The following is a 23,604-nucleotide window of genomic DNA, read 5'->3' as shown; positions in this document are numbered from 1 at the left end:
GCCACCATGGCCTCCAGACATGACCACACACCGGGCATGGTTACAGTCCTAGAGAGCTGGAAAGATTAAAACCACCAATATAAATGCTCCTACTGGGGACATCATGTTTGACTAAGTATGACAACTGGTGATAAAAAATGTTGGCCTTTTCCAGTAGCACTTAATTAAATGGTACCTGTAGTGTTTAATAGTAATTTAGTTAAATATGCTGCTAGCTAAGATTTCAGATTATTTTTTGAGAGTGAGATTTAAGTTGATAGGCAGGAGCAAAAGTTTAAGGGTGTTTGAATCTCTAAAGGGGGGTGGGTGAATGGGTGCAGACACTGCTGGGTGGGAGAAGGGGGATAGAAGAGAGCATATGATGGAGCCATTAAGTTTGTTTCCCTTGTGGTGGAAATTGCAGATGCTTTCATTTGTGAATGTGTAGTATTCCTCCAGTAATGTTTGATTCAATAAAAAACTCTAGGTCCTGAATACTGAAAGCTGAGTCAGATTTGTGTGATATAAGGATATAGGGCATAACTTATTGAATATTTCCGAGAAAGTCAAAACTGACAAGTGAGGCCTTAAATCCCCAAAGGTGCAGCATATTAAGTGACTATGGCTTGGCAGAAGAGATCATAAACACACTGTCACCATTAGATTAAAGTTCACAACTTAATGAAACAAAGATACAAAACATAACTGCTTGGTCATCAGCTAAGTCATTCTGCAAAGGTGTTGCCTTGGCTACAACTGTAAGCAAATTAAGGCCATAGCCAACAAGATGGCGCACATGTTGGACCACTGAAATAGTAGATGGGGCCCCATACCATTTTCTTGAGCACACACCCAGAGGAGCTTTGTCAGCCTCTGCTGGGCCCGTCCCTCTGCTGTCTTGTATGGGATGCACGGGGCCGCTGCCCCTTGGCAACTCTGAATGGGAGCCTTAGAATACTGGATGGGTACCCGTGGCAAGCCTGGGAAGTACATTAGCCTTATCTATGAAGTGTTGGTGCTGGCATTTTGCCTCACCTTTCACAGCAAAGGACATCCAGCAACACTCTCCTGGGAAGCAGATTAACTTCTGTGAGTCACTGCTTTTCCATCTCATTTATGATTCATGACCTGGGCTATATTTTTAGCTTGTATTTATTTGGGTCTGAGAAGTGGGCTGGGTGGAAGTGTTGTTTGGAAACTTATGGAAGAATGAGGAGAAATTGGCATCACACTTAAGCTTGAGTAGCCTGGAATTTGTTGATGATCATCATACATTCTGTAAACTTTTATTGAGATCCTACTATGTGCCATGGACTGTGCCAGGCTCTAAAAATGCAAGTAAAGGAGACCCAGCTTCTGCCCACCGAGATCCTACTGAATTGTGAGGGCAGACGACTAGCTTGACAACAGATATACTGTAACCCCTGCCTATACTCCCAGCTGTGTCTCCAGATTTTAGTCATATCAAAGTCTTTGGTGTTTTTGCAGTACCCCTTTTATTTAAAGTCAGTTAATTAACATATGGTGTATTATTAGTTTCAGAGGTAGAATTCAGTGATTCATCAGTTGCCTATAACACTCAGTGCTCATTACATCATGTGCCCCCCTTAATGCCCATCACCCAGTTACCTCACTTCCCCACCACCTCCCCTCCAGCAACCCTCAGTTTGTTTCCTAGAGAGAAGAGTCTTTTATGGTTTGTCTATCTCTCTGATTTCGTCTTACTTTATTTTTCCCTCCTTTGCCCTATGATCCTTTGTTTTGTTTCTTAAATATCACATATGAGTGAAATCATGTGATAATGGTCTTTCTCAGATTAACTTATTTCACTTAGCTTAATACCCTCTAGTTCCATCCATGTCATTGCAAATGATAAGATTTCATTTTTTTGATGGCTGAGTATTCCATTGTGTGTGTGTGTGTGTGTGTGTGTGTGTGTGTACACATATCTTCTTTATCCATTCATTTATCAATGGACATCTGGGCTCTTTCCACGGCTCGACTATTGTGGACATTGCTGCTATAAACATTGGGGTGCAGGTGCCCCTTCAGATCACTATGTTTGTGTCCTTTGGATAAATACCTAGTGGCACCACCCCTTATTCTTGCCCTTCCCTGTTGCGCATGCTATATTCATTGCCTGGATATCTCTCCTCCAACCTCTCCTTAGTTTCCCTTCATGACTCACACCAGCATCCCTTCTGAAAAATCTTCCGTGAGGCTGAGTTGGGAGCCCCCTCTTAAACAGTCCCGTAGTACCTTGCACCCCAGTGTTTATCACAATCCTATGAACAGTAGTCTTGATTGAGGTCCCTTCATGATAATTGAGACTTATTCATCACTCCCCAAAGTAGGAGGCAGATGGAACTGAAGAGGTTGGAGAAGAACAACACTGTCATTCCAGGACAATCACTGTCATTCGCTGAACCCTTTCCATGTGCCAGTCACCATGCTCAGCACCACACATGCATTACCATATTAGAACCTGGTAATAACCCTATGAAACAGATAAGTTATTGTCTCTATTTTATAGATAAAGATGAGATGATATGTAAAGTGATTAGCCTCAGGTTTCACAACTAGTACGTGCAAAGCCGAGATTCAAATGCAGACCTGCCTGACTCTCAAATCCTATGCTCCCAGACTCTGGCATATTCCTTCTCCCTATACAGTGATTACTGTATCAGCCACAATATACTAGGTCATTCTGTTAACAAGCAATCCCAGCTTTCCAGCAGCTTAGACAAAAAAAAAAAGTTTATTTCTTGTTTATACTGTGTGTCCACAGCAAATTGGCTGGGGAACTCTACTCTTTGTTATTCTCCCTCAGGGACCTGGCCTGAGGTCTCCAATTGCAAGAGAAGGGATATGTGAAAAAACACTCAGTGATAGTCCCCTTGAATATTATTGGTCAAATCAGGAGCTGTACCCAGCTTCAAAGGGGCAGAAGAAGTGTAATCCTACTATGTGCTGGGAAGGCAAAAAATTGGAAATAATTATGGAACAGCCCCAATAACTCCCACATATACAAAGAAAGGAGTGGGGGAAGTAGATAAATGAAGACAAAGGGGAAGGATAAAGTGTCCAGAGGAGTGAAAGTCTTCCAGGGATTAAGAGAAAGCTTGCTTTTTAAACCATAGGTCTCTAGTTAAATGGCTGTTGGGATCAATTATTCAATTGTTCTTCCTGTAAGCAGTACTGTTAAGACTTCTTTTCTGAATGTATTAATGCTTTGACACAACCTGGGATTTCGCTGAGTCCATCAGGAGAGCATACTCAATTAGTATTACAAAAGCAGCTAATCTGAGTAGGGCCAGTATTCCAGTTCTCATTTTCATTATGAGGAACTAGTCCCGCCACTTTAGAGACTTTCTCCAAGAACAATAGAAAACAGGATTCCCAGTCTCCTAGGATTAGGCCTACATGGTGATAAAAAAAAGAATCTCTTAAAAGTTTCTCAGGAGGCTGGGACACAGTGCTAACATTTTCTCTGCCCCACAAGGGACTTGGCTTGGAGCTATCGGGTGCGGGTTTTGAATCTCAATAAACATTAAAATGGAATATTAGATACAGGGCCGTTAAGGAGTTTCTGCAAAGAGCACATGGAGAATATTTTGGTCAAGGAAAATCCACCGTTGTATAATGCAATTCCTGTTTTTCAAGAACACAGAGGGTGATTGACATGGTGTCGAATGAAGCACAATACTGTCTGAGGTGGTAGATGCAGCAATCGTGCTTCAAGCCACTGTGAGATTATAGATGATATAAACACCTGCCACCTACAGAGATGGCTGGCCTTACCACTCTTCTTTCTCTTGATGCCCCCCCCCCCAAATATTGAATGAATAAATCTAAATTTCAGGCTTTTGAACCTAGAGCAGAAGGAGCTTTCAGCAGGGTAGATGTTTGGATTTTTAAAATATATTCAATTCAATCACTGGGTGTTATATTATATGATGGCAAATTGAATTAAAAAAAAAAAAAAGATTTTGGCAGCCCGGGTGGCTCAGTGGTTTAGCGCTGCCTTCGGTCCAGGGAGTGATCCTGGAGACCTGGGATCGAGTCCCACATCAGGCTCCCTGCATGGAGCCTGCTTCTCCCCCTGCCTGTGTCTCTGCCTCTCTCTCTCTCTCTCTCTCTCTGTGTGTCTCTCATGAGTAAATAAATAAAATCTAAAAAATAAAAATAAAAATTTAAAAAAGATGCTTCATATAAATAGAATCACAAAATAAAAAATATATATATTCAATTCAGTCAACCGAAGTATATTTTGAGGGCTCCTGTCTGCCAGGCAGTATTCTAGGTATTGAGGATAGAGCAGTATCAGCTCTTTGCTACTTATAATGGGTTTGGGTGGATGGGTGGAGGAGAGATGCAGTGTAGTATCTTCAGGCCAGAAGTTTTCAGTTCCCTGAGTTCATTTTCATTTTAAATATTGCCCCAGACTATAGCCATCATGGAGCATGGGGCACTTCAGGAGGGTAAACATCATGGGTAAAACTCCTACCTGACCCAGGTACCATGGGGGAATTGCTGTCAGCAGATGCCTCATCCATAGGAGGTACTGATCTGGTAAGTCAGTGTCCAATGTCACTATGTAGTATCTGGTACTTTTGAAAGATGCTGGGCTTGGAGTCTTTCCTAGATGGTAAACTTCTCCAGGCCAGGGAGGTAACATGAAATATCACAGCTTGAAGCATAAAGAGACGTGGGTTCTTCTCCATTAACCAGCTCTGTGGCCCTTGAGCAGAACAACAAACCTCTGAGAATCAGTTTTCCTACCTATAAAAGGAGTGTCAGACTCCCACCCAGGGGTATCGCAAGGATCAAATGAGGTAACACTTGTGAAAATAGACAGTGTAAATCTCTGTGTCCAAGCACGTGGTCGCATAGGATGGCTCTTCTGGCCATGCCCAGCTGCAGAAAGAGCTGCGCGAGTCTCCCCACGCGTGGGTGTCTGGTTATTCCTGGGAGAGGTCATAGCCCTGCAAAAGTTCTCACTGTGCTTTTTGCCACAGGGATGACCTCCAACTGAGTGACTGTGTCTGTGCTCAGGTCTGTAGGCAGAGATGAAACCTCTCTCAGTTCAAAAAAATCCCCGTGTGTAAGGGGTTCTCAATGGGAGTAGGATTGTTGGTATGTGACACGGCATAGCTGCCTCATGTGATACAGATGGTTGTCATGCTTTCCTTGCCCACAGATGGCCAGTACTTTTTTTTCTTTAGACAAATTAGAAGATTTCTTTGGCCAATTGTAGATAGCTCATACCCAAGTCTATTAGAGTGTCATCAGAGTGCCAACCAGATCAAGATCTTTATTGTTTATCTGGGTTTCTGGCACTCAGGACATTCTATTTGCAGGATACTGGATTGCCCACTGCTGTCAAAAAGAAACTTTTCTTCTGAATCAATTTAAAACTCCCCTTATTTAATTCTAAAATTCCCCAGGAGATTACATTTAAGACGTTATCAGCTCTGCTTGCCTTAGAGGGACTTTAAAACAACAGATGCTTCCTCCATCTGCTGTGGGCAAAGGAGTGTACTTAGTTGGGAAAGAGCATAGGAAATGAGGGTGGCCAAGGGTTGCTGAGCTTTGCCCCCTTCACAGCCCTGCTTGGCTTGGGCAGGAACCCTGCCGAGGCAGCTCGTGCTTTTGGAAGAAGTAGCAGAACACACAACTTACTTTTAGAAGATTTCATCTTTGTCAACATTGAGGACTCGGGGTTGAAGTATCTTGGTGGCCAAGACCCTGAGTGTGAATGAATGAACGATTCCAGATATTCAGGTTTTTGAACCTGGAGCAGGAGAAGGAGCTTTCAGTAGGGTAGATATTTGGATTTTTCAAAATATATTCAATTCAGTCAGCCAAAATGTGTGTGTGTGTGTGTGTGTATGTGTGTGTGTATTTGAAGTATAATCAATCAAAGTGTGTTATTTTGAGGGCTACTGCATGTCAGGTGGTATTCTAGGTGTTGAAGACGGAGTGGTCTCCACTCTTTGCTGCTACGTTCTAGTCGGAGGGGGAGACAAGCAACAAGCAAACAAATACACAATACTGTCAGCAATAAGTGCTCTGGAGAAAAACAAATATAAGAGAACAGAGAATGGTAGAGAAAGGGAAGGTGTCAGCTGCTCTGTGTTCTTGGATGCAAGTTTCAAAAGTCCTGCAGGATCACTCTAGGAAAAGTCAGTCTTTGCCAAGACCACTTGTGCCTCTTCCACTGAGGCCTGTCTTCTTGTTGTCTCACTGAACTCCCCCAAAATCTGCTCCCCAATGTTGTTCCTTGTTCCAGGGGAGGGGCCCTGCAGTCCCATCATGTACCTGCTCCGGTTTTCATTAGATCGTTGCTGTACTAAACAGGGAAGAACCTTCCATTCCCTTCTCATATGACACACATACAGACTCAACTCTGGTACAAGGAGGGCTTTGACCGGCTTCACTTCAGGATTATTTTAACCAGCAACATATCCCTTTAAGAAAGAACACATTACAGATGGTCCAGTTAGGAGGCAGGTTATTTTGAGACTTCCTGAATATCATTTCTTGGCTACTTCATTCAAATAAATCATTTATTGCACTGTAAGAGGTGCTGGCGATAATGATGACTAAGACTCACTCCCTGCCCTTGAGAAGCCCACGGTCCAGCTGCAGGCATAGACATTTAAGAAGATAAATTGCAGCACCACTGGGTGAGTGCAACCTTGGAGTATGACCAACATGCTTTGGGAGCCCGAGGGGAGAGCAATGAACTCTGCCTCAAGAGTGCTGAAGAGGATGTCAAACAACTTTAATGATTTCTGATGCCTCATTTATATATTCATTATCCATCCATTCGACCATATTTCCTGCATAGTTTAGATCAGGGTCACACGATGCCTTGCAGATAATGTTTGTTTGGCCTGTTATTGTTGCTTGGTAACAGCTTTATTGAGATGTAATCTGCATACCATACAATTCACCTGTTTCACGTGTGCAATTCAGTAGTTTTTAGTATATTCACATGGTTGTACAAATACCTCCAATTTTAGAACATCTTTATCAATCCCAAAGGAAACCCTGGACCTGTTAGCAGTCACATCCCATTCTTCCAAACTTTCCAGCCTTCCTTTCTACCTCTATCAGTTTGGCTACTCTGGACATTTCATATACATGAAATCCTGCAACATGTGGTCTTTTGTGATTGCCTTCTTTCACTTAGAGTAACGTTTTCAAGATTCCTTTATGTTGTAGTGTGTATCAGTACTTCATTCGTTTTTCTTGCTGAAAGGTTTTCCAATGCGTCGTGTCCTTTTTATTGATCTATTTATCAGCTGATGGATGCTTGTGCTTGGTGGTTTCTACTTTTTTTGCCGTTATGAATAATACTGCTATGTACATTTGGGTGCAAGATTTGGTGTGGATACATGTTTTCCATTTTCATGGGTATTTATCTAGGGGTGGACTTGCTAGGTCATATGGTAATTCTAAGTTTAACTTTTTAGGGGAATTGCCAAGCTGTTTTTCCTAGTGACTGCCCCATTTTATATCCCCACACTGTATGAGAGTTCCAGTTTCTCCACATCTCTGCCAACACTTGCTATTTTTGGTCCATTTGTCTGTTAAATGAAGGCCATCTCAGAAGGCATGAAGTGGTTTCTCATTGTCATTTTGTTCTGCATTTCCCTGATGAGTAATGGTATTGAGCATCCTTTTGTGTGCTTAGTGGCCATTTAAATATTTTCTTTGGATAAATATTTATTTAGATCATTTGCCCACTTTAAAAGTATGTTATGTGGACAGCCCAGGTTGCTCAGCGGTTTAGCGCTGCCTTCAGCCCAGGCGTGATCCTGGAGACCCAGGATCAAGTACCACATCGGGCTCCTTGCATGGAGCCTGCTTCTCCCTCTGTGTCTCTGTCTCTGTCTCTCTCTCTCTGTGTCTCTCATGAATAAATAAGTAAAATCTTTTTTTAAAAGTAGGTTATTTGTCTTTTTATTATGGAGTTATAAGAGGTTTTTTTTTTAATGTATTCTGGATCCAAGTCCATTATTAGATATATCCTTTGCAAATATTTTCTCCCATTTTGTGGGTGGTCTTTTCATTTTCTTGGTACTGTCCCTTGAAGCACAAAAATATTTAATTTTTATGAAATCCAATTTATCTTTTTTTTTAAATTTATTTTTTTATTTTTTTTATTTATGATAGTCACAGAGAGAGAGAGAGAGGCAGAGACACAGGCAGAGGGAGAAGCAGGCTCCATGCACTGGGAGCCCGATGTGGGATTCGATCCCGGGTCTCCAGGATCGCGCCCTGGGCCAAAGGCAGGCGCCAAACCGCTGCGCCACCCAGGGATCCCCGAAATCCAATTTATCTATTTTTTATTTGCTTGTGATTTTGCTGTTATATCCAAGGTCCTGATTTTTGCATATTTTCTTTTATCATTTTAACTCTCATACATAGGTCTTGGATCATTTTGGATCCATCCAGTTTATTTCTGCATTATAGTGTAAGATATGGGGTCCAGTTTGATTCTTTTTTAATGTAGATATTCAGTTGCTCTAGCACCATTTGTTAAAAGACTATCCTTTCCCCTTTTGAATTATTTTGGCATCCTTGTCAAAAATCAGTTGACAGTAAACATGAGAGCTTATTTCTGGATTCTAATTCCATTCCTTTGATATATGTGTCTATCTTTATGCAAACCACACCTGTTTTGATTGTGTTTCAGGGTAGTACGTTTTGCAATTGGGACATGTGAGTCTTCTAAATTTGTTCTTTTTCAAGATTGTGTTGGCAACTCTGGGCTTCTTGAATTTCCGTATGAGTTGTAGGATCAGTTTATCAATTTCTGCAAAAGAAGCCATCTGGGATTTTGACAGGAATTTAGTTGATTCTGTAGATTAATTTTGACAACATAAAATCATTTGATGTATGAAGGTCGATGTCTTTCCATTTATTATGATCTTCTTGAATTTCTTTCAACAATATTTTATACTTTTAAAGGTATAAACTTTGCATTTATTTAATTTTTTTAATAAATATCTTCTTCTTTTTGATTTTGTTACAATGGAATTGTTTTCTTAATTTCACTTTTTGATTGTTCATTGTGACCTATAGGCTTTTGAAATTAGGAAAACTTACAGATAAAGTCTGATTTCTGGCTTCTCTTGAAAAATCAGATCTGCTTTCCCAAATAGCAACAAAGTAGTTGAGTGAGTAGTTTCGGTTCTCTTCTTCTTTTAGGCCCCTTTTTCTGAGTTTGTCTTCATCATCTGGCTACTTTCTTATATCTGAATTAATTCAGTCATTAATATCATAATTATTAAGCACTGAATTTTTGACCTTTATGATTGTGCTTTTGGGAGATCTAAGTTAGATGAGATTTAGTTTGGATAAGGGATTAATGTTATCTAAATATTTAATGTGATTATTTTTGTATACACATCTTATCCTTTCTCAAAAGGTATTCAAGTCACATCTTATTCATCTCAGGAACATTGGTGAGCTACACTCTACACTGAGGATACAAAGAAGAAATAGACACAATTTTTGCTTAAAAGAGAGATATACACATTGATAAAAAGTGCTATATAGGAAACTAGAGTTTTATAAAAGGTCTGCTAGTAGTCCACAGAGTGTGCAGAGGAAGGCTTAGGAAAGGGGGTGTGGTCAAGACTGTGGGTAAGGAAGGGGGAGAAGAGGAGAGGATTCATGAAAGAAGTGACCTTTGCAGGAGATAGTTGGGAATTTGTCCATCTAGCTAAGAAATTTGGAGCTTTTCCTAGGGTCTGGTGTTTTCTCTAATGTGTGGTTCTCGGACCACCTGTAGCAAAATCACCTGAATGCTTATTAAAATGCAGTTACTCAGACCTACTGAAGCAGAATCTCTCAAAGCCCAGGAATTTGCTTTTTAAAATCTGCTCTTTAAGTTTCTCGGGTGACTTTGAAGTTCTATACATTTGAGAAGCTAATCTGAGGATGGGGGCCCTGTAAAGATTAAGTGTGAATGGAGTGGGATAGGATGGAGTGATATCATGCCACACCTGAGTTTCACTAATCGTTAGCTGCATTGGGAAAGGCAGATTCAGAGGGTGGGACACCAGAGATTCTGTGGTAGTGGGGGTTATATTCAAAAGTCAGCACTAAGGTGAAATTCAGGTAGAGAAAAGAATATACTGGGTGATCCCTAAAATCTCCTACGTCTGTGTACCTGGACTGTCAAAGGTCAAAATCCCTGTCTTACATTTTTGTCTGTATTTATACGAAGGTCCCCTTTCCCTGGGGCTGTTGAGATCAAGATCTAGTTTGGGGAGTAGGGTTTGGGGCTACAGGGCTGAACAAAAAGATTGATTTCTTGCTTAATACCAGCCAAATTAATATGGTTCATTTTAGGTACATTGAACATGCACACAATGCAGTTGAGAGGCAGAGTGCCCAAATGAGGATGGTAAAAATCGGGGCAGGGTGTGGAGTTGAGGAAAGAAGACAGAGCAGATCCAAGAGTTGAGATGGAGCTTGAATTGGCAGGGCTTGGCCCCTGGTTGGATGAGGGATTTGAAAGAAGGGAAAGAATTGAGTTTTCTGGCTCATGTAACTAGGTGGATGGTGATCATGTAGCTTGAGATCAGAAATGCAAGTAGAGGAATAGTTTGGGTTTACTGAATTTGAGATGCAATTGGAATGAATATTCATGTGATTATACTGGTCTGTATCATGTGAAAGAACTTGGGTTGAAAATCTCTGTGCCACCAGAACCCAGGTAATAACTGAAGGCATACGTGGTAGAGATTGATTATGGGACTGAGGTAGAACTTGGACATCAGAATTTTCTAAGCTTCCCTGGTGATTCTAAGATGCAGTTGGAGTTGAGAACCAATGGTATAGTGTGAGAGAAGGGACCATTGTTTAAAGAAAAGACAGGTAAAAACAAGGAACTAGCAAGGTAGACTAAGAAGGAACAGTCAGAGGATGGTGATGAGGAATCAGAGAAAATGCTCTCATGAGAGCCAAGCAGGGAGAGAGGGTCAGAGGAAAGAGAATGAGGTGAGTAGAGGTTAGCAAGGGCAATGTTCTAGGCAGGTGAACTGGAAAACAGAAACAGTTCACTAGAGAAGACAAGGTAACTGGTTTGCTCAGGCAGTTTCAGGAGAGTTCTGAGGCTAGAACTACTACAGTGAGCTGAGGCATGAATAGAAAGAAAGGAAGTGGAGACAATGCCTCAAGATTATGAAGAGAATGTCCTCCCTCCAACTCCCCTTTCTTAGTGAGAAAGACTAGAAGTTATCTAAAGGGAGCAGAAAAATCCTGCAGTGTCTTTGGGCCACAATTGATGGCCTCTACTATTGTCAAACATTTATTGCATGAGGGTCAGACCCTTGTCATATCACACTTAATCATACACTGTTCTTCAGTGTTCTGATAGTTTCAAAGTGTCATTCTTCCCTGTCTTATCACATGCAGGGCCTATGCCTGAAGCCTTCTTATGAATGATGGTCTCCTATACTCCTAGCACAGGGGCAGGGACAGTCTAAGAAAGAAATACTGTATGCCACAGAAAAAAAAGAGATTTAATCCTGCTTAATAATGAATGAACTGTGCTTCCTAGAGGTTAAGGTAGGCTTTATTTAATTTTTAAACTCTATAACAATACTACCTATTTATTAAGAAAAAATAAACAGTATAAAAGTATAAAGTAAAAAGTAAAACCTGACTCTCTCCCATTCCCAGTAGTAACCAGTGTTACCTTTGGTATCAATTTCTTTATTTTTAAAAATATTTTATTTATTTATTCATGAGAGACACACAGGGAGAGGCAGAGGGAGAATCCAGCTCCCTAAGGGAAGCCTGATATGGGACTCGATCCCAGGACCCTGGGATCACGACCTGAGCCAAAGGCAGACGCTCAACCACTGAGACACCCAAGTGTCCCTTTTACCAGTTTCTTATGTGTCCTTCAGACATTCTTTCTGAGGATATAAGAATATATATCCTTTTCCTTAGGTAATATGGTCAAAGTCATCATTCTATAAAAGAGTCGATATGAACAATTCTGATAAACTAGCTATCATTCCTCCTCTCTGAAAACCCTAGTAATTTCTTCAAAGCCCAAGACACACACAGCTATGAATAGGCTGTTCACCTCTCCCTGGGAGCAAGTGGTTGAAGCTCAGACAGTACAAGAATATTATTGCTGCCTTGGGGCGTGAAGAGAGAGCTTGAGCTAGGAGTTAGGTAAGCTGTCTGTCAGGTGCTGAATAGGAAGTTTGTCTGAGCACTGCTAAGCTCCACTACTTTCTCACCACCCTTGTATGCCTCTAATAAAGGTCTTCCGTGTCCTCTCAGGGTCAGGAATTAGGGAGTGTCTTCTGTTTCATGTGCCACCCCCTGTAGTTCTCAGAAGAAGCTTGATTCATTCTGCTCTCACAACTGTGGCCCCTGGGCTCATCTCGCTGCTACCCACTTCAGTAGACCAAAGGAAGGGTCAGTGGGATCCAGTTCAGTGACCCTTTCTGTTTCTTCTTTTCCTGTTATACAAGGCTTCCATAGAGAGTCCCAGAAATGGGCTACAGGCTCTGGGATAAACCCTGATTCAGTCTCACTGAATAAATGAAACTGAACCAGGCGTTTCCCTTTAATAGACCTTAATGCTTCCACCTACTAAATGGAATTAACAATAATGACTAAACTCATAGAAAGAAAAGATAAATAATCTCTTTCATGATTCTCTTATCCTTATGAGGCTGGGTTTCTTTCCTTTCCTTTCCTTTTTCTTTTTTCTTCTTCTTTTTTTAAAATGTAGGCCCCATGCCCAGCGTGGATCCCAACATGGGGCTTGAACTCATGACCAGGAGATAGAGACCTGAGCTGAGATCAAGGGTTGGATGCTTAATGACTAAGCCACCCAGGTGTCCCTGAGGCTGGGTTTCTTAAGAACAGAGACCATATTTTATTCAGATTCGCATTTAATAAATGAGTGGGAGGTATTATCATTCCCAGTTTGTACCTAAATCAATAAACCAAATGTCTCCTTTCTCAGGACCTGACATTCAACCACTATCTGCTTATGTTGTCATCAGGTACCTAAACAAACAAGTGGACAGATTGTTTTTATGCACTGCCCTCTTCCTGCTTCCTCATAGCAATGGTTTCTGAGTGAAATGGACTATGTGAGTTAATGGGAAGACCAAGTCCATTCTGGGCTTTAGGATACTTGTGAAATATCAGGCACTGATTCCCTCCTATCATTTTGCTCAGAGTGGCTTTCTCAACACAGGCCCGCTGTAGAAGGGGAAATGTACTCATTGTCATATCACCTCAGGCATGACTCACATTTCTTCAGAAACTTCAGTTTATCACAGTGAGGCTGACAGAAGGTGTCACCTGTGTCATTGCCGACAGTCAAGTATATGGAGCAAAGTGGAGGTTTCAGTGAAGGAAAGGGGATTGGAAACAATGCCTGGATCTGTCTTAGAAGGAAACAGAGGAGGTGGTTTTTGCCATGAAGTGTGATTAAGAACAAAGCCTTGGGAGAGTCTCTCTCTCCCTGTTCTCTGTCTCCCCACTAAAAACCCCTTTCCTCACTAATAAGCCACATCCCACCATTGGTGATTCATGTCACTGGACTGAGAATCACCCTCACTGTGACACTCTCCCTCACATGGATGTTGAGCCTCATTGGCCTTGGAGCGTCTCTATCCAACTGACTCTGTTTGCCTTCTTTCCCATTCCTATCAGATACACAGCCTGCTCTCCCTTCCTGTTAAATTCCCCACCATCAACTTTATCATCCTGGGCTCTCCTCCACCCACTGCCGCTGGACCACCCGAGGAGGAGGGCACACTCTCCCCCGCCTCCCACTTAACTACAAAACCTCTTCCATGTAGGTCATTTGTTGCCAATCTCTAAAATGGGGACAAACGAAAATCAGAGGAAATGGCAGAGAAATCCAGAAGTCTCCCAAAGGTATCAGCCTAGTTTATAGTTCCTGAGTCTCCTTCTGAGTCCTCTTTTCTCCTGTATGCCTCATTTATCCCCCAGGATGAGAGACCAGTCAAACCTTCACTTCCCTCCATCTCTTCTCTCCCTCTGCTCATTTTAAAGACACCGCTGGGGATCCCTGGGTGGCGCAGCGGTTTGGCGCCTGCCTTTGGCCCGGGGCGCGATCCTGGAGATCCGGGATCGAATCCCACGTCGGGCTCCCGGTGCATGGAGCCTGCTTCTCCCTCTGCCTGTGTCTCTGCCTCTCTCTCTCTCTCTCTGTGACTATCATAAATAAATAAAAACGTAAAAAAAATAAAAAAAAATAAAGACACCGCTGGAGTTGAACAATAGAAGCTTTTTTCATTCTTCCAACTAGTATTTATTGAGTATCAATATGTCCTAGGCACTGTCCCAGGTGCTGGGAATACAGTGCTGATAAGTGTTTATAGTCAAGGGAATAAAGACAAGAGTAAACAAGCAAGCTAACAAGCAAACCCGATAATCAGTGGCATGAAGGTGACAGGTGAGGCCTGTAATGAAGGGTGACAGAAAAGGGCTTCTGGAGCAGTGATATTTAAATTAAAACCTAAAGGATGAGAAGGAGTCAGTCCTGGAAAGAGATGAGGGAAGAGCAGGGGAGAGGAGGAAAGGGAAAACAGCAAGTGCAAAGGCCCTGTGTTTGGAAAGAGTTGAATATACTTGAGGAACAGAAAGAAGGCCAATGCGGCAGTGACATGTATGGGGGAGAATGACACAGATGAAGTTGTGGGGGGAAGTAGAGGCCAGGAAACATAGGGTCTGGGGGCTTATAGTAACACATCTGTCTTGATAATAAATGCCGGGGTTTTTAAGCAATGGGGGGACATGATCTGATGTGTATTTTTGAAAAATCACTCTGGTGGAAAGTGTAGGTGGAAAAACATAGGTGTTTGTTTATATTTTCAAAAAATATGTCTTGATGGGCTGGTTACTAAAACCTCATCTTAACTTGATGATTTATAGCTGAAGGGAAAGATGACACTCACCTCTGTACTGACCAAACCTCCTGTGGGAATTGAACATGTAGCCACGACCTGTATCCCGCTGTGTGGGGAGTTCATTCTTTCCAGGGTGAGGGGTGCAGGAAACAGGGGAGCAGGAGCCACATTCTGAAACGGGAGAAGATACTGAAAGGCAGGAGGAGCTGGAGCAGCCAGTGAGGGTATGAAAATAATCTTTTTTTTAATAAATTAATTTTTTATTGGTGTTCAATTTACCAACATACAGAATAACACCCAGTGCTCATCCCGTCAAGTGTCCCCCTCAGTGCCCGTCACCCACTCACACCCACCCCCCGCCCTCCTCCCTTTCCACCACCCCTAGTTCGTTTCCCAGAGTTAGGAGTCTTTATGTTCTGTCTCCCTTTCTGATATTTCCTACACATTTCTTCTCCCTTCCCTTATATTCCCTTTCACTATTATTTATATTCCCCAAATGAATGAGAACATACAATGTTTGTCCTTCTCCGACTGACTTACTTCACTCAGCATAATACCCTCCAGTTCCATCCACGTTGAAGCAAATGGTGGGTATTTGTCGTTTCTAATGGCTGAGGAATATTCCATTGTATACATAGACCACATCTTCTTTATCCATTCATCTTTCGATGGACACCGAGGCTCCTTCCACAGTTTGGCTATTGTGGACATTGCTGCTAGAAACATCAGGGTGCAGGTGTCCCAGCGTTTCATTGCATCTGTATCTTTGGGGTAAATCCCCAGCAGTGCAATTGCTGGGTCGTAGGGCAGGTCTATTTTTAACTCTTTAAGGAACCTCCACACAGTTTTCCAGAGTGGCTGCACCAGTTCACATTCCCACCAACAGTGCAAGAGGGTTCCCTTTTCTCCGCATCCTCTCCAACATTTGTTGTTTCCTGCCTTGTTAATTTTCCCCATTGAAAATAATCTTTTTAATGTACCTTACTATGGAGCTTGGACCCTAGGGACCTCCTGTCCTGATAGTTCTGATAGTTTCTGAGAGTTCTGATAGTTTCCACCATATCCCCCAAATCCAGACTTCCATTCCTAGTAAGTCTAGAACTCTCTAGACATCACCCACTTTCCCAGTGTTCAAGCTTTGGGGAGTTAAGTTGTGACTGGGATGGTATAAAATGTTCAAAAAGTTTTTTGTGTGTCAATACTAGAGACCCAAGAGGAGTTGACATAGGCATCTGGCTGAGAATCGCCAGGTGAGTGTCCTGGCCAGTGTGCCCTCCCACTAGGCTCTAGGCAGCATTTGGTAGGCTGACTTGCTGATAGGATGCTAAATCTACAGAATTTGCTCAGAAATACTATAAGAAATATCTGAGGAGGCATCCCCTGGATCCTACCATCTTTCCACGGCGCTTTTGCCATTTCCAAGCAGAGGGAGGCTGGAAGACTTCCAAGGAAGGCTACACAGGAAGGCATATAATTTCCAAGGAACTGACAGATCACTTTCAATCAGTCTGCTTGGCTCTCATAACATTTCCGAGCTCATTCTCCGAGAAACACTCTCCCTTGTCAGCTAAGGCTCTGCTAAGAGGATTTACTCCCACGGCCTCACTTGGCAAAGCTACACAGAAGACTACTAAGTCTGCATCCCTAGGCTTAATTCTTCTCCACCATTCCAGAATCCAATTTTCAACTGCAGGCTTATCATTTCCTGGATACCCCACCAATGTCTTTCAGTCAATGGGTCCCAAACCAACCCATCATCTTTCCCTCTCCTGGTTTTCCTGTTTCTGTTAATGGAATCACTGTTCCCTCTGCTACCCTGGCTGGAAACATCTGAGTCATCCTTGACTCATCCTTGTCTCCGATTCTCTAGATCAAATCAACTGCCGAATCATGTAGTATCTGTTTCCGTGATGTCACTTGAATTTGTCCCCTCCTTCCTATTGCCACCATCTCTCCTTGGTGGCTCTCGTTACTTCCCCCTCCACAGGGACTCCTCACCTTCCCCCTGACAACCTACTTCCATACTGCTGCCAACATATAGCTTCTCACGCATAGACTGACCACATCGCTCTTGTCCCCGTGGTTCTCACTGCTGTCGCCTTAAATATAAACTGTCTTTTAGCTTATAAGGCACAATTCCTATTCAAATACTCTGTGTTTAAGGTAAATTTACTAATTCCTGCTGTAAGACATGACTCTTTTCTCCTTTATTTTGAACTCTCTTAGTAAATGATCTTGTGAAAAAGTAATGTCATATTGCTGAATTCTGTATTTATGCAGTTGTATGCTTGTTTTACCTCTTTAGAGGCTTCACGGTTCCTGTATTATTTGCCTCACATAACAATTGAGCACATGCATGTACCTGGCGCTGTTCTAAGAGCTTCACCCATGTGAAAATATTTAACTCTCAAAACAATTCTAATTGTATCCCCCAAGTTACCAGGGCCAAAACTGAAGTGCAGAGAAGTTGAGGAATTTGCTGAAGTTCCATAACAAATAAGTGGCAGAGCCAGGATTCACATTCACACGGTCCAACACCAGAGCCCAGGCTCTTAACCAATGAACTTACATCATCTTTGTTACCTGCATTCCTGTATCATAGTTTGGATTTAGTTGGTGTTTTATAAAGAGCTGAGGCTGAAGGCACATGTCCATTAATGGTTAGAAATATCAATGGTAGGCTGAGCATGTCAGTGTAAATTGATATCAGAAGCTGGCTTAAGGTGTTTCTCAGGAAATCACTCTAAAGATGAGAAACATCATTGTGCTATTTTCTTCCTAATTATTCTTTTTTTTTTCCTTATTCCAGTACATGGGCTGTATTGAAGTACTGCAATCAATGAGGTCACTGGATTTTGGAATGAGAACCCAAGTTACAAGGTAAGAGAACAAAAATGTGAGTGGCTTTGAGGACCACAGTTTACAGTCAGAATAGTTTCTCCCTGTGGGAATTTCTTGCAAGCCTTCAAAGTCACCATGGGTTTTTATTTATGGCTGGAAGGTAGGACATAGCTCAATGACCTAGGATGAGTGGCTCATCATGTGAAAGATTCCCCAATGTGTGGTGGAGCATCTGTATTCCATATAAAAACTGATAAGATGATGTAGTCATAGAAATAGCTGATTTTCTGGGTACCAAAAGTATTTAAGTGTATTCCTGGCCATTAAACATTAGAGAATCTCAGACCTTTTGAACTAAGTAGCTGAAAAGAAGACCAGGGAAGAGCTTTTTGTATCACGTTCTCCCCATTTACAAGACATGAGAACCTGAGTCTTCCTCCTTTATATACAGAGAGCTATATGGAAGAGTTGAACCAGGGGAGCCTTACCCTGCATAGGGGAAGAACCATGTACTACTGTACACAGAGCATAAGTCAGAAGCAGACGTATAAGGCATGGGGTCTGAAGGTCAAGTTCAAGGCAAGAATGGAAAGAGGAACAAAGAAGTGCCGAGACTGGTACCTGGGAGAATTGTGAGGTGAAGGGGATAAGGTGAGAGGACTGGGTTGATGTGAGTGATTCAGGATGAAGCCTCAGGCATCTGTTCTACATGGTGCTGCTGTGTGTCTCAGGGACAAGCCACCGCGCCCATCTGCATCTGTGGTTGCACGCTACCCTTTCTAAAGGTGAATGTTCTCATTATGAAGACAGGAAAACACTTCTTAATGCTCATGCCATGAAATTATAGGTGTAGGAAAAGTGTCATGTGGTTCAAAGTTTTGGGAAAAGGAGTAATATTGCTCTTTAAGAGAGTGTAGTATACAAGATAATGTTAAAAACCCTGAGAAGTGCTGTGCAGGAGTTTAAAGAATTCTATCTCAAGATTGTCTAACTTATTCGGCTCCAGAGTCCTTTTTTCATGTAACGTAAATGAACATCTCACATATCCCTAGGGCTCCATGAAATGCACTTTAGGAAGTGCTATTTTGGACTCACTATGATGCATTTTAATCTGCCTTCCCAAATTTCTCACTGACCCTCAGTATTCCCTATGGTGCCACATAGATGAAATTTAATTCTACTTTTGTTTTTGTTTTTTTAAATTTTTTTTTAATTTTTATTTATTTCTGATAGTCACACACACACACACAGAGAGAGAGAGAGAGAGAGAGAGAGGCAGAGACACAGGCAGAGGGAGAAGCAGGCTCCATGCACCGGGAGCCCGATGTGGGATTTGATCCCGGGTCTCCAGGATCGCGCCCCAGGCCAAAGGCAGGCGCTAAACCGCTGCGCCACCCAGGGATCCCTAATTCTACTTTTGTACTTTTGGTGGCCACCTCAGTTCTTGGCACATGGAGAGGCTCAATGGAGATTTATGGAATAAAAATATGGTTCCATCTGGCTCCCAGGATTTGGAGATAGCTGCATTTCTTCTCCTCTGAGTTTTCTCTTTCTCATTCTCAGATCCTTCAACTATTCTGCAAGTGACCTGGTGTTTAGATGACTTCCTCTGCTAGTAGTCCTACTTTGGATATGTCCAGGCTTTATTTTCATCCTAATGATCCTTAACCTGGAGAAAAACCTTTCTCCCAATCCTGAACAGATTACAGATGAAAAAAAGAAAGTAGCTACCCCGGGTACCTGGAATGGAGGCACAGGGCAAAGAAATGCCCATTTTCCTTACCAGAGAATGACTGATTTTTTTTTTCATTCATCTATTCATTTTCTTTCATTCAAATATTTATGGAGTGCCGATTAAGTGTCTGAAACTGTACTAGAATTAAGGATGCAGAAGTTTCTGTGACCTCATGGAGTTTATGTTCTAGCTGGAGAAACAAGACTATATAGCAAAGAAACAAATAAATATACAATATAGGTTCATGTAGTAATAAGTGCCATTACTGTAACAATAAAGCAGGGTAAGAGAGTAGAGATGGGGGGCTTTTATTTTTTAATTTTTAATATATTTTTGTATAGTTGACACACAGTGTTAAACGTTAGTTTCATAGTGATTCAACGTGCTGTACTCACCACAAGTGTAGCTACCATCTGTCTAGGGGCTGGGCTTTTAAATTTTATTTTCTAGCTATAAAAATACTGTGTGGTTACTTAGAACATTTGGAAAATACAGAAAAGTATGAAAAAAGAAAATCATTCATAATCTCACTTAAGGTTATGTCTACTAACATTTTGTATTTTGGAATACCTTTCCAGTCCTTTTTCCATATATGAACTTTAAATATTTTTATAAAAAATCTGGGAAATAGTTGATATTATTTCTACCATCCTGAGCATTTCCCTGTTGCTAAATATTCACAACTATTATTTATTATAATAAAGTATGCATAACATAAAACTTACCATCTTAACCATTTTTAAAAATCTTTAATTTATTTACGAGAGACAGAGGGAAAAGCAGGCTCCCCGCAAAGCAGGGACCCCCATGTGGGATCCCAAGGTCCTGGGATCACAGCCTGAGCTTTGCAAAGGCAGATGCTTAATCGACTGAGCCATCGACTGAGCACCCCATCTTAACCATTTTTAAGTGTACTGTTCAGTAGCATTAAGTACATTCGTGTTATTGTGCAACTATTACTACCATCCATCTCTGAACTTTTTCACCTTTCCAGATTGAAACTCTGTACTCATCAAATCATAACTCCTCATTCCCTCCTCCCCTAGCCCATGGCAACCACCATTCTATTTTCTGTGTCTATAAATTTGACTAGCCTGAGTGCCTTATGTAAGTAGAATTATACAGTATTTGTCCCTTTGTGACTGATTTATTTCATTTCACGCAATGTCTTCAAGGCACACAATATAACTTTTGAAAGCCTTTGGTGTGTATTGCTAAATTGTTCCGCAGAACTGACTATTTGATATTCTTGCCTCTCAACCATGTAGTATCTATTTTTAGTATCGATTATTAAAATCTTTGTGAACTTGTAAGGCTATATTTTCGTATTGTTTAGTAAATGGTAAAAGATTATTTTTTTTTATGCCATGAAGATTCAGTCTGTAACTAATGTACACACCCAAGGGAAGGTGCCTGGCATAGTATCTAGACGTTATTCCTCATAGACGTGTGCATGTGTGATTCAGGCATGGCACATTGTGTTCTGGGCAGATTTGTGAAGCTCAAGAGTGGTTCACTTTCTCTAAAACCTTTAATTCCTACCCTACTTCCCAAATACTTTTCTTTGTCCTCTTTACTTTCATTTTCCTTTCTTCTCTCAACTTAAAAAAAAAAAAGATTTTATTTATTCATTTGACAGAGAGAAAGCACAAGCAAGGAGAGCATCAGGTAGAAGGAGATGGAGAAGGGGAAGGAGAAGCAGGCTCCCCACTGAGCAGAGAGCTTGACATGGGGCTTAATCCCAGCACCCTGGGATCATGACCCAAGTCAAAGGCAGATACTTAACTAACTGAGCCACCCACCCCTCTTCTCTCCGCTTATATGTATTTCGACATTTGGCCACTTTTCAAGTTGCTTTGTTACCAATAGTCTTGGATGGATGTTATCATTAAAACGTTAGGGGCAGGATCCCTGGGTGGCACAGCAGTTTAGCGCCTGCCTTTGGCCCAGGGCACAATCCTGGAGACCTGGGATTGAATCCCACATCGGGCTCCCGGTGCATGGAGCCTGCTTCTCCCTCTGCCTGTGTCTCTGCCTCTCTCTCTCTCTCTCTCTCTGTGACTATCATAAATAAAAAATAAAAATAAAATAAAAATAAAAAAAACGTTAGGGGCGCCTGGGTGGCTTAGATGGTTGAGCGTCGGCTTTTGGCTCGGGCCATGATCCCTGAGTCCTGGGATTGAGTCCTGCATCGGGCACCCCACAGAGAGCCTGCTTCTCCTTCTCTCTCTGCCTCTCCCTCAGCTCATGCTCTCTTTCTCAAAAAAATAAATAAAAATCTTTTTAAAAAACTAGGTTTAATCAGTTTTCAAGTTATTTTAAATTTAAAGTCCACATATTCACAAAGTTTCATTTAACTCATAATCCTACTTAATCCAAGAAGAAAGATTTCATTGGACCAGTTAGAATTCCAAACGAAAGAACTTTATTTTGTGCAACCTCAACTATCTCCCCACGTTTATCGTCAAATGTAAATGTTGATTTACAATCATCAGGTGTGAATGTTGATAAGCTAGTGTATCTAATTGCCACTATAGATACAAACGATGATATTTCAGGCTGATATCCCACCCATGATAAGTGGCCTTACCATCTCTAAATTAGTTAATACATTATTTTAGACAACCAGGAGACAGCAACTGGAAATTCCTGATGTTCGAGGAGGAGCCATGATTAAGATATAGCAGGTGGGTCAGCATTTGAAACAGAGAAGAAAGGTAGAGTAGAATTCTTGTCTTCATGACAGACTTTTCTGCCAATTGTTTGAGGACTGAATCCACAGGACTTCTAGAACACAGAGAGTACTCAAATAGAGCAGAGGAAAAAAAGAAAAGGACAAGAGGCCATTCACTTTCTCAGCAGTTCCCTGGATCATACCCCTTTCAAAGCTTCAATCACATCCCTTCACCTTGACTCCAGATTTAGTCCCCAAAGGAGCCCTGTGGGTGGCTTCTACTGTTGTTCCTCAATAATTCTCACCCAGACATTTATCCTCTTGACTGATTTAGGACCAGATCTCAGTTTTGAGTAACCAGGTATTCATGCAAAAGGGCGAAGGAGGAAGTTTTCCTGATAGAAAAGAGAAACAGGATCATTACGACAACAAAGGCTCACAGCTATAGCAGACATCAAAATGTCTAGAAAACAGTATCAAGAGGAAATAAGAGAAAGGGAAAGCGAAAATCATGTTAAGAATGATATAGTCATTTGTGCTTTCTCCCTTTTTTAAAGATTTTCTTTATTTATTCATGAAAGACACAGAAGGAGAGGCAGAGACATAGGGAGAGGGAGAAGCAGGCTCCCTATGGGGAGGCCATAGGGGAACCTGATACAGGACTGGATCCCCAGATCACAGCCTGAGCCGAAGGCAGATGCTCAACCACTGAGCCACCCAGGCATCCCCATTTGTTCTCTTCTAAAAAGAGTTTCTATCCTAGTTTTTAAAACAAAGCTAAAGAAAACAAAAACACTCGTTTGATCTAATTCAGGGCGCGCACACATATACACTCACACAAAATAAGTCAGGTCATTGAAGCCTTAAGCCTGTTTTCCCTCCTTTGAGTAAGTATGATGTGGACATCATGCAAAGAAGGAAAAACATTCCTTCTGCCCCTAAAGAGGCCTCCCTTCTTTGCTTCTAGGTAGGAACCTGCCTCAGATACCGAAGGAAAGATAAACAACATTTCAGGATGAACCCAATAAGTGGAGCTGGTGGGACAGGGCTTGACTTTCAACCCTAAAGAACAGAACTTCATGGGAAATTCTCGAGGGGATATTTAGTTCATCACATTTATCACAAGGCATCATTTACTTCAAAGGGCAGGGCACAGTGCTGGTGGAGAGACCTCAAGATCATTTTCCTGCTACTCAGTCCTCTTCCTGTATTTATTGTCTTATGTTTGTAACTCATCTTTGGTAATAAAATCAGCCATGCTAAGCACCAGACACCCAGCACAGGATCTGCCCACACCAGGCTCCAGGACAGCTGGGAAGCAGCAGCTGGCAATGGGTTTGCTTCATTCTTGTGATTGCCATCTCTGGAGGTCTATGAAGGAAAAATGGGGAGCCATTAGACAATGGGTGGTAAATGCTCCCTTTTTAGGGTCCTGGTTT

General features: G+C 41.8%; 1 protein-coding gene across 2 annotated transcripts in view; it reads left to right on the top strand.

The window, feature by feature from the left end:
- SHC4 (SHC adaptor protein 4) overlaps positions 1-23,604 on the top strand; it is a 132,275-nt gene that overhangs the window by 22,317 nt on the left and 86,354 nt on the right. For both annotated transcript variants that reach the window (XM_025472861.3, XM_025472862.3), the window contains exon 2: positions 17,725-17,795. In XM_025472861.3, coding sequence (XP_025328646.1) covers positions 17,725-17,795 — 71 coding nt within the window. The remainder of the gene's footprint in view (positions 1-17,724; positions 17,796-23,604) is intronic.

The sequence above is a fragment of the Canis lupus genome, chromosome 30 (genome assembly GCF_003254725.2).
Source record: "Canis lupus dingo isolate Sandy chromosome 30, ASM325472v2, whole genome shotgun sequence".
In the NCBI taxonomy this organism is placed as follows: Eukaryota; Metazoa; Chordata; class Mammalia; order Carnivora; family Canidae; genus Canis; species Canis lupus.
This window is presented reverse-complemented; position numbering and strand designations above follow the sequence as displayed.